Source organism: Pygoscelis adeliae, unplaced genomic scaffold (genome assembly GCF_000699105.1).
Source record: "Pygoscelis adeliae isolate BGI_AS28 unplaced genomic scaffold, ASM69910v1 Scaffold91, whole genome shotgun sequence".
Lineage (NCBI taxonomy): Eukaryota > Metazoa > Chordata > Aves > Sphenisciformes > Spheniscidae > Pygoscelis > Pygoscelis adeliae.
This window is the reverse complement of record NW_008824196.1, coordinates 558,686-573,177: the sequence shown is the minus strand read 5'-3', so window position 1 is coordinate 573,177 and position 14,492 is coordinate 558,686. Positions and strand designations below refer to the sequence as shown.

General features: G+C 35.0%; 1 protein-coding gene across 1 annotated transcript in view; it reads right to left on the bottom strand.

The window, feature by feature from the left end:
• Nucleotides 1-14,492, bottom strand: part of IL1RAPL1 (interleukin 1 receptor accessory protein-like 1) — a 386,752-nt gene that overhangs the window by 284,309 nt on the left and 87,951 nt on the right. The window contains exon 5 of the mRNA XM_009334784.1: nt 13,920-14,073. Within this exon, the coding sequence (XP_009333059.1) occupies nt 13,920-14,073 (154 nt within the window). The remainder of the gene's footprint in view (nt 1-13,919; nt 14,074-14,492) is intronic.

Here is a 14,492-nt window from a genome sequence, read left to right as displayed (position 1 = left end):
GAAATGCAAATAGTGTCAATGCAAACCCACTTCAGTATTTTGATTTAATGACAGACCTATTCTAACGCTGGCCTAGCTTCTCTTTTAATGGCTGAAATTGCAGAAAACTTTTTTCTATCCTAACATGCTAATAATGCTGAAAGGCCTCTAAAAAAATAAATATTCCTTTGCTATGCATGGTGAAGAAACAATGCATATCCTGAATATTTAACAGTATTTCAGTTAATTCAACTAGATATTATCAACTGCCATAAACAAACAAGAATTAAGACCCCCTCCAATTCAGTTCTTGAGCCAGAATTGCATTTCATACTCTACTCATTTCATTTACTCTTCCATGATGTACATGAGTAGGAACCATAAGGACCTTCTACACATGTAGCTATTCATTCTGTAACAATTTAGTTATTAAAAAAGTCTCCTTTCTGCTCACAAAATCCTTTTAAAATCCTAAGAGTAGATTCATCATTTTTCTATTGACTCAGTGTAGTATTTTTAATCAAGTTAATGCAAGTTTTCTGTCCTTTGGTACTATGAAGCACTCAGTTTAATAAGGAAACTAGGTCAGCTGGAACTTTTTTTAGAAGAGTTACTTTGCCATACATTCAAAAATTGAAAGAAAATTTTCAAGTCATGAAAGTCTTTTAATTTGGCCTCTAAGGCCTAAAAGAGTCATTTATATTGTTGGGGTTTGTTTTATCTTTGCTGAATTAAATAACATTTTTCAGAATTGCTGTTTTAAAAAGGTCAGAAAAAAACAAGTAACGCTGACAACTAAAAGAAATTATGTTTCTTACGGAATTATTAAGTAATAACAGGACCCTGAACATGTATTTAAAGATAATATTTTCTTCCAACTTACATAAACTACAGCATAAAGTAAAACATTTTCAGTGCTTTATGCTTTCTGTCCACACCACAGCAGGCATATATACCTGTATATCTTTCTGAGTGGAGTTTATAAATCATTGTTCCCTCAGCTTTATGTGCATATCAAATCTACTATGACAGATCACGAGGATGTTCACGAACCACATAGACAAGAAGACACCTAGAGCAGAACAGTACAGAATTTAGATTTGAAAATATGAGATGTAATCTGCCGGCTAGCATTTATACTATATTAGAATAAGGCATTACAGAGCACATGCAAAAGTATTTTGAAATGCACTTGACTTTTCAGACGTCAGAATAACTCTTTCAAATATTTTTCTCCTTCAATCTTTTGAGCCTGTCTTTGTCAGAACAGTAGCTGCAAAGGACTATTTCCTATTCAGTGTTCACCTTTTTATTTGTGCACAACAGTAGGGAAAAATAAATGCTTTTCCTGTTATGATCACATAATTTCCAGTAAATGTGACATTATCCACATTTTGCAAGTGTCTTTTCTTCCTTAATCTCTGTTCCTACCCTCCCATTCATCCTAAGAAACTGTCATTCCTCAAATGTGACCAAAAAGTCTAGATATTGCTAGCTGTACAAAAATGACAAACAGTTCACCTAGCCTTATTTTTCTTCTTTCCTGAAGGTGTCGGGGTAGCTCCTCAGAAAACTGAATTTGATAAAAAAAATCTAGAATTTTTTTTTTTAAAAGCATGTGCAACCCACACAAAGGAATGAGCCTATTTCTATTTAAATTAGCTTATCACAATGCATTTTTTGCCCTTTGCCAAGTTATTCATGAGTGACTTTTTGAATTCTGAATGCTAGCTCAAAAATTCTGAAAAACTAATGGAATTGTTTTGAAGGAACAAAACACCGGAAAAATCAAAACAGGATTTCAGCGATGCTCTGCCACTGCATGGAGGGGTGACTGCTCAGCCAGAGACTGCGGCTCCTCTGTTTCTCGGATGGGGGTGGGTAGATGCTCCCTTCGGCCCCACAGAATCAGTGGTCCCTGAGACCTCCATCCGCAGCGGGTTATTTTTGTGCTGCCTTCCTACCAAGCTTTGGCTTGTCCGCTGCCGCTGTCCGAGTTTTGCACAGGGGAGGATGTGCAGACGGGTGGTTTGCAGGAGGGCAGGAACAACCGCAACAGTGTTTGTGGGGAGGCAGGGTGGCCTCTTTGGAGGTCCCCACTGCTGCCGCCGATGAAGCACATCTTGGAAGCGATGCCAAGACCCAAAGTGCATTGCTGGTCTATGCTTCCAAAGGGCAGGCTTGGCAAAACGAGAGAGGCCTGTTTTGGTCATTGAAATCACAAACTGTGTCAGATTCGGGGGGGCTGGTATGCTAGGAGAGGTCCAGCATGGGTTGCTATAAGGCAGATGGTGCTTGGGCTCTAGCGCCAGGCACAAAGCTGCGGAGGAAGCAGGAGGCGTTCACAGCGAGTAACGCTTGCCTCCCGTGCTGTGTGTGGAAGAGACAAGGTTTCCTGGCAGAGCTGTGTGACAACAAAATAAAAATCACATCGCTACTCAAGTTCTTTACCCATCTGGGTGTTAATGCCAGTTGATACCACCTTAAAAAGTGCCCTGTTGGAAGACACAGGTAAGTAGTGAACAGAAGTAGTAGTTTAAAAGAAATTTACCATCTCTACACTGAAACATCGTAACCCACCTACTTACTAATAAAACATTTATTATGTTTACTGCATCTCTCAAATCAAAACCTTTGTTTTCAGAGAGGACTCAATTTTCTTTATGTTTAGTTCGAGTTGTCTTCAGAATCATGAAATGTAAAAGGAAAGCTTTCAGTTGTCTTGTAACCACAATCATCACTTTCAATGAAAGCACAGAATGGAAAAGGTTACACTCTGTTTTACACGTGAAGCACAGTTTATTCTAGCTGCCAAAATGAATCAAAACAGTAATATTTTAATAAAAACCCCTATACTTATTTTGTACAATGCAGCTAGCTTAAAGAAATGCATGCTGTGATTCCATCCTAAGAAAACCTAAATACCATGAAAAACAATAATAGTAATGTTGTTGTAGACATGATGGCTTAGACAAAACAAGGTAGAAGCAATATATTTTATTAGACCAGCTGGTATATTAAACACCTGAGATCTGAAGACAGCCTTGTACACCCAAAAGCTGGCTTATTTTATTCAGCTGTACATCTCAGTCTAAAAACAAATAACATTTCTACTACAGATTAGTTCTTGTCTGCTTCAAAAAGCTGTCATTCATTTTTGGACTTGTTTTATAACAACAAAATATTATGTAGAGCCAGCTTACCATTTCCAAAGGTTATAAACATAACAACTGTGATAACTTAAAGTAGGATTCATATAATTTTGATGCCTATATTATAAATCTACATTTGAGTTTGTCACCTAAAGCTCCTTTGATAGTCAAGAGATGGAAGTGAGACTTCGTATAATATAAGTCGTCTGCTGTTTCATACACTGGCATTAGGAGGAGACAAGTCATGCCATGGAATTGCTGCAAAGAGCAACTAGCTCATATGCAGATGTCTGTAAGTATTAAAGTTAGGTGAGAGGAATCTTACTTCTAGAGAAAAAACACACAACAGATCATATACTCACCATAAATAAACCTCCCACAACTTGACTAAAATTATAGTGTGGGACTGTTGACTCCATAAAGGGCTTATTAAGGACTGAGAATGTTTCTTGTCATATACTGTGTCTGGAGAAATATCATCATCTTGTTTAACATGGGAAGGATGCAGTGAGGAGAGACAGAATGATTTAGAAAGGGAGAAAACTCACAGGTATCTTTCTATTTAGTTCCTCCCTCTCCACTTTGTTTAAAGAATATGGAGGAAATCCGCTGATTTATATCACTCCTCAATCTTGTTTCTATGAAGTTATATCTCATACTTTTAAATTAATGCAGTTCTGGATGTGAATATAATACTCCAAAGTGAAAAGAAAAACTGTATTAAAGAAATGAAAAATGTCATTGCTGGTTCCAATTTCTTTTTCCTATTCAAACAATTATCATGTGTTATCAACTTCCTACAGAAAAAAATAAGTTGCTGAAATTGTTTTCCTATATTAAGCTCTCACACAGATAAGTAAAACATCAGAAGTTAAATTATGATATAATTTTGATTTATTCATTCCTATTCCTTTTCACATATCTTTCACTTTTAAACTTTTCAGATAAAGTACCCTAGAATAGAAAATTTGTTCTCTTGACTGCTTTTTCTCAGCCCTGTATTTTTTCCAGTAAGCCAGTAGGTATTTTATCTCTATTGATGCCAGTAAGAATAGGATCAAACTGTTCACCAAGTGTGTAAATTAGGAGGAACTATAGTTTCAGCCAGATCCAAAATTACAACCTGTGTTTTAGAGTCATGTAAAAATAGATGGGTAGGTTTTCCCCTTTTATTATGGTAAAAAAGATTTCATCTACTGTTCATTGTGTTTTGGATGGTCATCCTGCCTTTTTTCCTGTTACCAAAACATGATGAAGGTATTTTTAAATTTCTTTTTAAAAAGTAATTGATTAAATAATTGAAAGAAATTGGATGAGAGAGTAACCAATAAAACACCAAGGTGATTTGCAGGGTGTTTGTTTTTTTTAAAATCTGATTTCACTTTTTTAAATGAACCTGAGTTCTGATCTTTCTTAACAAAAAAGTCAAAAGATGAAATACTGGCCCTGTTAAGTCAATGGGCCAACTGCCACTGGTCTCAAAGAAACCAAGATTTCACTCTTGATTCACACTTGTAAAAAAATCCCAACTAAAACTTGTTTCTTAAATTTGATATGCACTGTTTTTCCATTGTTTATATACTATGATATTTTAGATGGTTAATTAATACTGTGAGGCAACAACATGAAAAAAAGCCTGATCACTTCTTTTTTGGGGATGGTGAAGCTGTACCAAGCAGGAAATGCTGCAGTAAAAATGAGATGTCTTTTTTCTTCTTCTTTAAACAAAGTTTTTCTGCCTGTAATAACAATTGCAATGATTTCAGATACATGTATTATCTGGAATTTCTTGCTGAAAGTATGTACTACTAATATCGTTTCACTTAGTAACTCTGAGTTAAGAATCTGACTAAGCCAATTGAAAGATATTGAAAACAATAGAAAATTGCCCTCCATTTTAAAGCTAAATATTCAGTTAGTGTAATTGTGTACAGACTGTTTTTAAGAATGTGTACAGATTGTTTTTAAGGATGGAGGCAAGACAAGGCCCATATGCTATCGTACTTGTACATTTTATACTCTAGTTTATTAAAATACCATCCTGGAGGACTCCACTGTACACATAAATTATCTAAAGCTTTCAAAGAAAAGCTAGGGAAATTATAAATGCTCGGTTAGGACAATATTGTTGGATTAACATACTCTAGGGGAACGTAAAAGTAAAATGAAGTCTTCTGATTCCATAGCAATAATGCGAAACATTAACATTGAATGTCATTTAACTACATTTTAACAGGTTGCCTAACAAGCATCTTGGGTGCCTTAAGAACAGATTTATTTAATTTTTGTAACATCTTATTGAACTAAGGGTTTATAAGTTTTTTATGTCTTAAGTAGTCACTACCACTTACAGCTTTGTGAGAAACGTTTTTGTCTACAGTTTCCTTCTCTCTGTAGAACAGAGCTCATCTTAACAACTTCACCACACTAAACTGAAACAATGGGAAGCAGCACCATGGTAACAACGTCTATTCAAAATGTTTATATTTCAATATTCTGACATGACTCATGAAGGAAGGGAAACTGACTCACACAAACAAACTTCCATCACACTAGAAATGGCATTTCACTAAATTTTTCTCAATTGATGTAAAAACCACATTTGTTTGGAGTTATTTTTTACATTAGTTTTTAACCTTACACACAAAGCCACAATTGAAAAAAAATCAGCAGCAAAAAAAAAGTCTAATACAAGTTTAAAAACTCATCAGGTTCCTAATAACAAAACTATGGCTAGAAATAAGCAAAAATGACATAATTTCAACAACACTATACACATCAACACACTGTTACATAATATCTAATTTAAGTGGAATTCTTCATGTTCATCAGGGAATAAGGAGATTTCTTCTACTGATAACGACATGTTAAAATGTCCCTTTAACTGTCACTGACACCATATTGTCAACAGGGAGTACAGAACTCCAACAGAAGTCATGACTGCACCACCAATTACATTGTTTCGTAGCATCTGCCCAGTTAACTATTAGAAATTGTACATATTTTTTCCATTCATTAACATTGTATGAGATAAGCAGAGGAATCAACAGGCATGACACACAGTGAACAAGGATGATTAAAATAAGCTTGTAAATACTGAAACTTACTTTAATGTGCTAAACACAAAACTTTCTTTTATGTCTTAGGGTTTTACAACTAATGTTCTATTTTTCATTATCCACACAAAAAGCCGCAAGAGGCTGATCACTTCTCCTCTTCTCAAGATACACTATCATGTAGGGAGGAAGACCTAGGTTATAGCAAGGGAAGTGCAAAATAAGGTGTACTTGTATAAATAGCATTAGTAAAATAAGAAAAGTCAGCAATAGTGGCCATGTCCTGGAGGAATTTTTGGCAAATAACAGAAAAATATATCAACTAAGAAAGGGAGAATATTATAGAAGGTATATTATGCATGTATTAGGACTTTGTCCAGAATGACAAGCATGTAAACTTATCACCCAAAAGGAACAAGTTATTCATCAGATCTAATCTTAGGCAGAGGAAACTCTACTCCTTCTACAGCCTATAGAGACTGTCTTATAAGATAAGTTCAACCCAGCTCTGTCTACTTCTCTTAATTACTGTCTAGAGGATCTTCTCTCTCTCCAGTGACCACGGCTGGGAATAACCTCCAATTATTAAAGCTGGCCTTTGTGAACACCCCAATTTGGCATATCACAAAGGTAGAAATGTCAGAAGGCCACCAGCAGCAAGGTTCAAAATAGAGCTGGTAGTCTGTCTCCCTTTAACGTATGCATCTGTTCTTTTGCTAAGTTGCTGAAGGTGGTTTTCTAATACATAATTTCAACCTATAACAAAGAGTACATGACATCATTTGCACTTACTTTGAAATACATAAAGCTTTGCTCATTGCTGTCTTTATATAAGGCTGGTTTTGAATAACCCACTAAATGAACGTTTATAGAGAATGTTTTAATCAAATCTTTACATAACATTCTCATTATTACTCAAATGCACGAGATTTATTCAGACCTTGGTTTTCAGCCATACAAAAATGATTGCACTATAAAAGAATATCGCTCATTTCTAATTAAAAAAACCATCCAACCCACTCTTCAGCCATGAATTTGTTAAACCTACAGGATTTTATGAATTATAAAAATGCTAGGTTCATATTTTGAACGTGCTGCTTTCATAATAAGTCTATTGTTTGCTTTATATTTTATTAGTTTTTTGCACAGAATAATGGTAAATAGAATTTCTATCTGAACATGTTCTGGACTTGAATTAAATTCACGACGAACAAAAGGAATGAGCATCAGCTCTGATAATTATTAGCATCAACTGAAGGAAGGAGAGGCTGGGTGCATTCAAAAGGGTTCATCCCTGTCATTAGCTGCAGAAACCAAGCAGAGTCTGTTCTCAAGCTCTAAATGCTTGGAAAAAAAAAAATCTTTGTTCTTTAACACTTTTCTCACTTAGGACCTGCTAAAAAATAAAAAGGTACATGCTCATTGCAGCACCTTTCTGCATTCCAACGTATTGAGGGAGAAAGAGCAGCAGAACTGGAAAGAATTAATGCTGACATTTTGGGGAAAAAAAGGTTGAACATTTTGTCTTACACAGTTAGAATACAGATGACTTAAAGCAGGCTAAAACCTTCAAAGTCCCCCTCCCCACCTCCCCCCCCAAATATGGTGACAAGCCATGTATATAAGATCCAAATGTAGTGAGCTGTAAGGCTAGGTATAGAATTTAATTATAATTATTTCTTCATATTATTTATTTTCACAGTGGACTTTTCAGCACTAAAAATACATATGTACATATAGTCATTTAAGATTTCTACTGTGCTAATGAAGACTAATTCTGTCAGAAAGCAAAAGAGACAAAGCTTATTCAACAAATCCCAACCTTTAAGCAACACTAACAGAGTCAACTACTGTGTAACTGTAACAGATAAATTACATTCCTTTTTTTGCCTAAAAAATCTAAAGACAAAAAAACTCATGGGTAGCAGACGGAAAAGAGTAAACTGGGACGTTTTGATTATTGAATTATAATATTTGATTATTGAAGAAATATTTTAAACCAAGCAGACTAAATTTAAACAATAAAAAGACTTGTATGAATTTACATTAAATTTAGTATTGCTAAAGCTTGATTGTGAACACGCTTAAATCACTAAATCTAAAACTTTGCTCATTCCAGCAGGAGTTGTTTTCAAGGGGACTTTAAGGGGACTAATCAACAAATAAAGACAATAAAGGATATCTCTGAGGAAAGGCTTCAGGAGTAAGAACATACTGATTAGCTCTGATTCCATCTGCGAGGTATAAGGGCTTGTCACTTTTAACAGAATGGAAAAAATATTTTAGTATTTAAAAATAAAAAAGTCATGGAGGAATTTAATAACCAATGCTCCAACTGCAAGGCTGATGGGGTCTATTTGCTTTGTGATGTCCACCATGGAGAACTATTTGATATTGCAGTGGGGACACATATAGTCTCTCTTAGACCCAGGCTGGACTTCATTTGACCTGAACGAAATTCTGCAAAAGTGGAAAGAGTTTGTGCTTACAAATGTCTTGGTAGTATAAGTAACAGGAAGAATATTATTAAACCTAATGTTTAATTAAAAGAAATCACTACTGGAAAATATTTTTGACCCATGTTGTGCACTATGATTAATTTAATACTATGCTGTTAAAATATGATTCTTTCCCAAGTCTGAACATACACTTAATTAAGTATGTCACAGAGAGCATGTATGCCTTAATTAAAATTCCACATGTAAAAGAAAAAATTGCTAATCTGACCAATCTGAAGGTATAAATGTCTACAAATATTTTTGTACATTGCAGGACTTTTTAGAAAATATAATTACATAACTGGAAACCAAGAACCACCAATTATGCCGGTTATGTGAATATTTTCATTAATTACAAGCTAGAATAATCAGTGCATAGTTTGCATTTTGCAAAGCAGATAATTTCTAAGTCAGATCTCAGAATAAGGAAATTGATTCAAATCACTTAGGTGATAATATATTTTCAGTGTGAGATACAGATCATCCAAACAACGTTAAAATCAAAACAAAAAGAATTATCCTAATAAAAACCTGAAAGATACATCCATATTATAAGAAGAAATCATATTCTGGATCAGAACTAAAGTATATACTTATTCTTGTCAAGGAATAGGTACATAATATTTGAAGATTTTGTGTATTGTTTACAAATGTTAGTGCAATGTTGCTACCACTAACAAGACTTTTTTCATAAAATAAAATAAAAAAAACCCTAAGAAAGGGCAATTTGTTTTCTCATTCTTTAAAAGGAAGGAAAATAATCTTTTTCCATGGCTTAGGGATTTTCAACTGCTATAGTTAGATGAGATAGATACCACCTATAAAGTGAGTTTGGCCTTTTTCAAAATGTGTGAATTTCCTTCTTTTTTTTTTCTTTTTTCTTTTCAACTTTAATTCTAAATCAGAATACAAGCCATTCCATATTCCACTATCATAGCAGAATAGGTATGTAAGGTGTGAAGCACTGAGGTTATCACAACAAGCATACACAACATCAGTATTGAAAATAACGTGCCTGTATAATTATACCCATAGTTTAATAGTCTGTAATAGCAACAATGGTTTCCCTATAGGAGACAGCAAGGCTGCCAAAGTGCATTGTGTGGAAAAATAAAGGGGATCCTGGAGTAAATGATCTTCTGTAGTTGCCCAGAGAGAAGGAGAGGTGAAGAAGGCAGGCTGCTGCCACATCCCACCAGTGTCATAGCTGGCTCACCCTGCCTGCCTTAAGTAATCCAGGAGCTGCTACTTAATTTACAGTATTGCAGTTGCTTATACATATGGCCCTGTTCTTCCAATAAACCCTTGTGAGTATGTTCTACCTTCTGCTCCAGTTCCTATGCATAATGCTAGAAAGAGAGCTTTTTATGACTGTTTATAAAGTCAAGAAATCTGTTTCTACCTTTTCTCATATTGTCTGGTAAGATCCTATCTTTTCTTCTCCAATAAGATTTATGTTATTTTTCCTTTTTTACTAAGAAAGCAACCCACTCCTGTCTTAAAAATCACCAGGAACTTCAGGTTACTCTGAATGTCAGTGTACTTTCAACATACTTACAGGATACATTCCTCATATGTAGTTATGTGTGTATGCCACCTCGGTATTAGGTCTGCCATTCTAATTTAGCTAGATATATGGTGCCCATGACTTTAGAATTGGAGATTCAAGCTTGTGTGTATTTGAAACAAAGAGCAGGTCTATTATTTGCATAAAGTAGCACAAGATGTCTGTGAGAGAAAGGTTTAGCATTTCTCCTACCCCACAAATTCAGCAAAGGATCATTCTCAGGAGGTCTTAATACCTTTTTCTTTTGATTTCATTTATAGAACACCTAAATTATCATTTGCAAAAAAGACTGTTTACAATAAATAACTTCAAGACATTTGTACAAATGACTGCCTGGGCCCAAACTTAATTTGCAATCTGAAGAAAAGTTTTCAGTAAAAACTGTTCAGAGATAGGCTATCCACTGAAATAACGCTACTTTCCAAAATCATCATTTTTATCTTGTTCATTCCAATTGGAGTTTTGGAGAGCCAAAGGAAGAAGAAAATTTTAGGTAACTGGAGAGTATCCCTATGACTGTGTAACTCTACTCTCTGGATATGCTGCCTGTTTCTCCTTGCCTCTGCTAGGTAGAAGGAAGGACAAGAATTCTGCTTTAATCGAGTTCTACCCTCTGCTTAACACACTGAATCCTGTTACATCAGCAACAAGACACCTATGATTTCTTAATAAAATAATTAACCATTTGATTTCTTACTAGGCAGTGATCATAATGCACAAAGGAGGATCTTCAGTTTCTATAGAATACTACAAATGTATACATACACAACATCTGGCTCATGGATTTGTTGCAGCAAAGGTGAGGGTTTTTTTCTGTTTCTAGAGGAAAGACAGTATATTCCAGGAAAGAAATGTAGAAAGTCCAAATTCCAATCTTACTTAAACACATACATGGAAACATAGCACACAGAAAATGGAAAAAAATAAGTGACTGTGTTTTCTAATGATGTGTGATGGCGGGACACCCACCATTACCACACAAGGTAATGCTGATGAATACAGAGAGTTATTTTTCATAAATCCCATTTTGATAAAGACATTACAAGTTGATAAACACATTACAACTTCCCATATGTTCTGGAAAGTCTGAGGCAAACTGGTAATTCTTACTCCTATTTTTCAAATTCTTTTATTCTAACTAAAAATTATGTTTGGCAGAGAAATTTCAAATGTCTTAGAAATAATTTTTTCACTCCTTGTGGAGCTGGGTTTTATTGATCAAATTTGTTCTTAGCAATGGTTTACACAAGCATCATCATTTATTGATGCTGCCTGGACACATGTCGGAGTCTGTACTTCAGAAAGATACATAACTCCTTTCTTTCAATTAATTATGTTTTCATTAATACAGTAAAGCAATCAACTATCAATTTAGTTTTCTACTTTTAATTTGACATTTACAACATTTATTTCTCAGTTCCTGAACTAAAGTTTAATTCCTTTTTCAAAACAAAAAACCAGTCCCTTCCACCCCCCATTTATTCTGTATATTCCTCAATGTATGTCCAGGGCAATTCAAACTGTTTTTCAGCTCACAGAGAAAGCATAAGACAGGCACCTAAAGCGTGAATCTCTTCCTATAAAGCATTGATAAAAAGTCTTATCAAGACATCAATACAGAGGTAGTATAAAATTAGTAGTACCATGGGTAAATCTGTTTGTTCTGTTTAGTCAGATAATATTATAAAGATGGTATGAATTCCTACCGTACTACCCAAGCAGTTTACTAATTGGGAGGTTGTCCTTACATCCGCCAGGCTTTGCAGAGGTGGAAACTGAGTAACTCCCTCTGTATGCATTCATTCATTTTTAGCACATCAAAATCAGCCAAGTCTCTGTCTCTGTCTAGTTAAACATTAAATACTGAACTCCTACCTACACCACAAGTGATGAATTACATTTTTTAAACTTTTACTACAAATAGTAACATGCATCTGGTTCCAATGCTTTTTTCTTTCTCCTTTCTGTCAATCTGAGTCTGAAATACTGCTGCGCAGTGCAGCACCAACCATAGGGACAGAAGGGATCACCTGACGACTGAGGGAATATGTACTTTTCGAATCCATACATCGTATATTGCAAAAGATAATTGACAACCTCCTTCTGGTATAAATCAAATTCTTGAAGACTGTCTCTGCTTTCTTTGCATGAGAGTCAATCAAACAGAGTATATGGATGTTTACTGTGAGGTTAATCACTAGACAGTAATTACCTGTCTGTACTGACCAAATAAATCAATTCCATACAAAAGAAAAATTATGAAGAGATCTTGGATATTGAGCTTAAATAAATATGATTGATTACTTGAATGCTCTCAAAACAACATAAACAATATGATTTCCAGACTAATCTACTGGAAGCAAATTACAAACCATAATTCACTATAACTTCTGATAACGTGGAGAGCAAATGGGATACATCAAAATAGAAAACAAACTTTTCACCATAAAAGGAAACTGTTACAATTCAACCTAATGCCCAATGTAAGTGTTGTTACTAATTGTCAATGTGCAATATATTTATATATTAGATACTAAAAAGGAACAAGACTCTTTCTCTAAGACTTGTTTCTTGTTTTATTTGGTACTGTGAAGGTACAAGAACTTACATATGCAAACATCTTTGTCAACCGTATGAATCTAGTTCACTGCCAGTTTACCAGGAAAATCCTGTTTCTGCCTTCTTTTGGGGAATATACTGTGGAATTACACTGCAATACACAGATCATGAGGTACTCCTGTCTTCCAATGTCATCCTATAATTCTACCTTAGATGTATGTTCAGCTATATTCTTTGCATGTTTGTAAAACAGAGGTTAGAGGTCTGGTGAGGAACTGAAAATTTAATGGACCATTCTTCATACTGTTCTGCTGCTGTGGACATTACTATTATGGCATATATTTTGTTTTCGTCTATGGTGGATTTTACATATTAATATGGTAGTCTTAAATGCAGACTATATTAAATGCATCTTCTTCAATTGCTGTTTGCTAAATTATAGAGCTTATTTATGTTACATAATTAATCTGTGGAACTTGATACTTCAAAATATTTTTGAAGCCAACAATAAATGGATTAAAAAATAATCAGACTAATGGAAAATAGGTTAATTGGTAACCACGGCACATGACGATTGAGATCAGGAAGTTCTTGAACTATAAACTACAGAAAGCTGGGAGAGAATACCAGAGGAAGAATGTTACCGTGCTTCAGCCATGTGCTGTTCGAACACTACCCCTTACACACTATCACCCAGTTGCAATGGTCTCACTGGGCTAGAGCTACTGCTATTGGGTTGTAGCTGCAGCTATTCTTATGTCGCAAGGCATCTAACCACATGAAGTATGATAGACTTAATGATCTTATTTTCTGTTAGAGGTAGCGCTTGCTGAGGCTACCTGTTCCTTGCCCACATTTTCCATTCAAAAACAAGACTTACCCACAAGCTTTTGCAGTAGACCAAAACTCAGACTTGTTCAAAATGTTACACATACTACTGTGAAGTATTCAGGACAGCTTTGATGTATCAACCATTCATATCTAGGCACACAACAAAGTCTTGTGCAAAAGCGGTTTATGTACGTGTAATGACTCAAATACGCACAAATCAAATCACAATATTCAATGTTTCTTCTAAATATTAGAGATAGCAAGAGCCTGTAATTACCTGTAACTGTTAATTCCGTAGTTCTTCTGACAACAAAGAATCCATATTTTAACTCACAAGTGTAATTTCCAATGTCATCCTCTCTAACTTCACGAATGACGAGAGTGTCCTTTTTAAACACAATACTTGATCTCCACGTCTTTGACTTGCATTCCTGTTTAAAGATAATATAACACTTCAGTGACTATGTTCTTACACTTAAATTGGACCACTGTTGACAATGCTTCTCAAAGTCACAAAGGCTAGGCAAGAGCTCAGGCTAGTTATGAGCTTTACATACACTAAATATCTAAAAATCCAGTTCAGTTAAGTGTTGATTAAAAAGAAAAAAGACTATAGAATTTTATCAGCTGACTTAATATTTGCCCTCTGACAAGAAAAAGAAGAGGAGTTGATTCCTTTGGTGGTTTTCTTTTGATGTTAGTTTGCTGAGGGGCTCCTAATTCATTTACTTAGAATCATAGACTCATAGAATCATTAAGGTTGGAAGAGACCTCCAAGATCATCGAGTCCAACCGTCAACCCAACACCACCATGCCTACTAAACCATGTCCCTAAGCGCCTCATCTACCC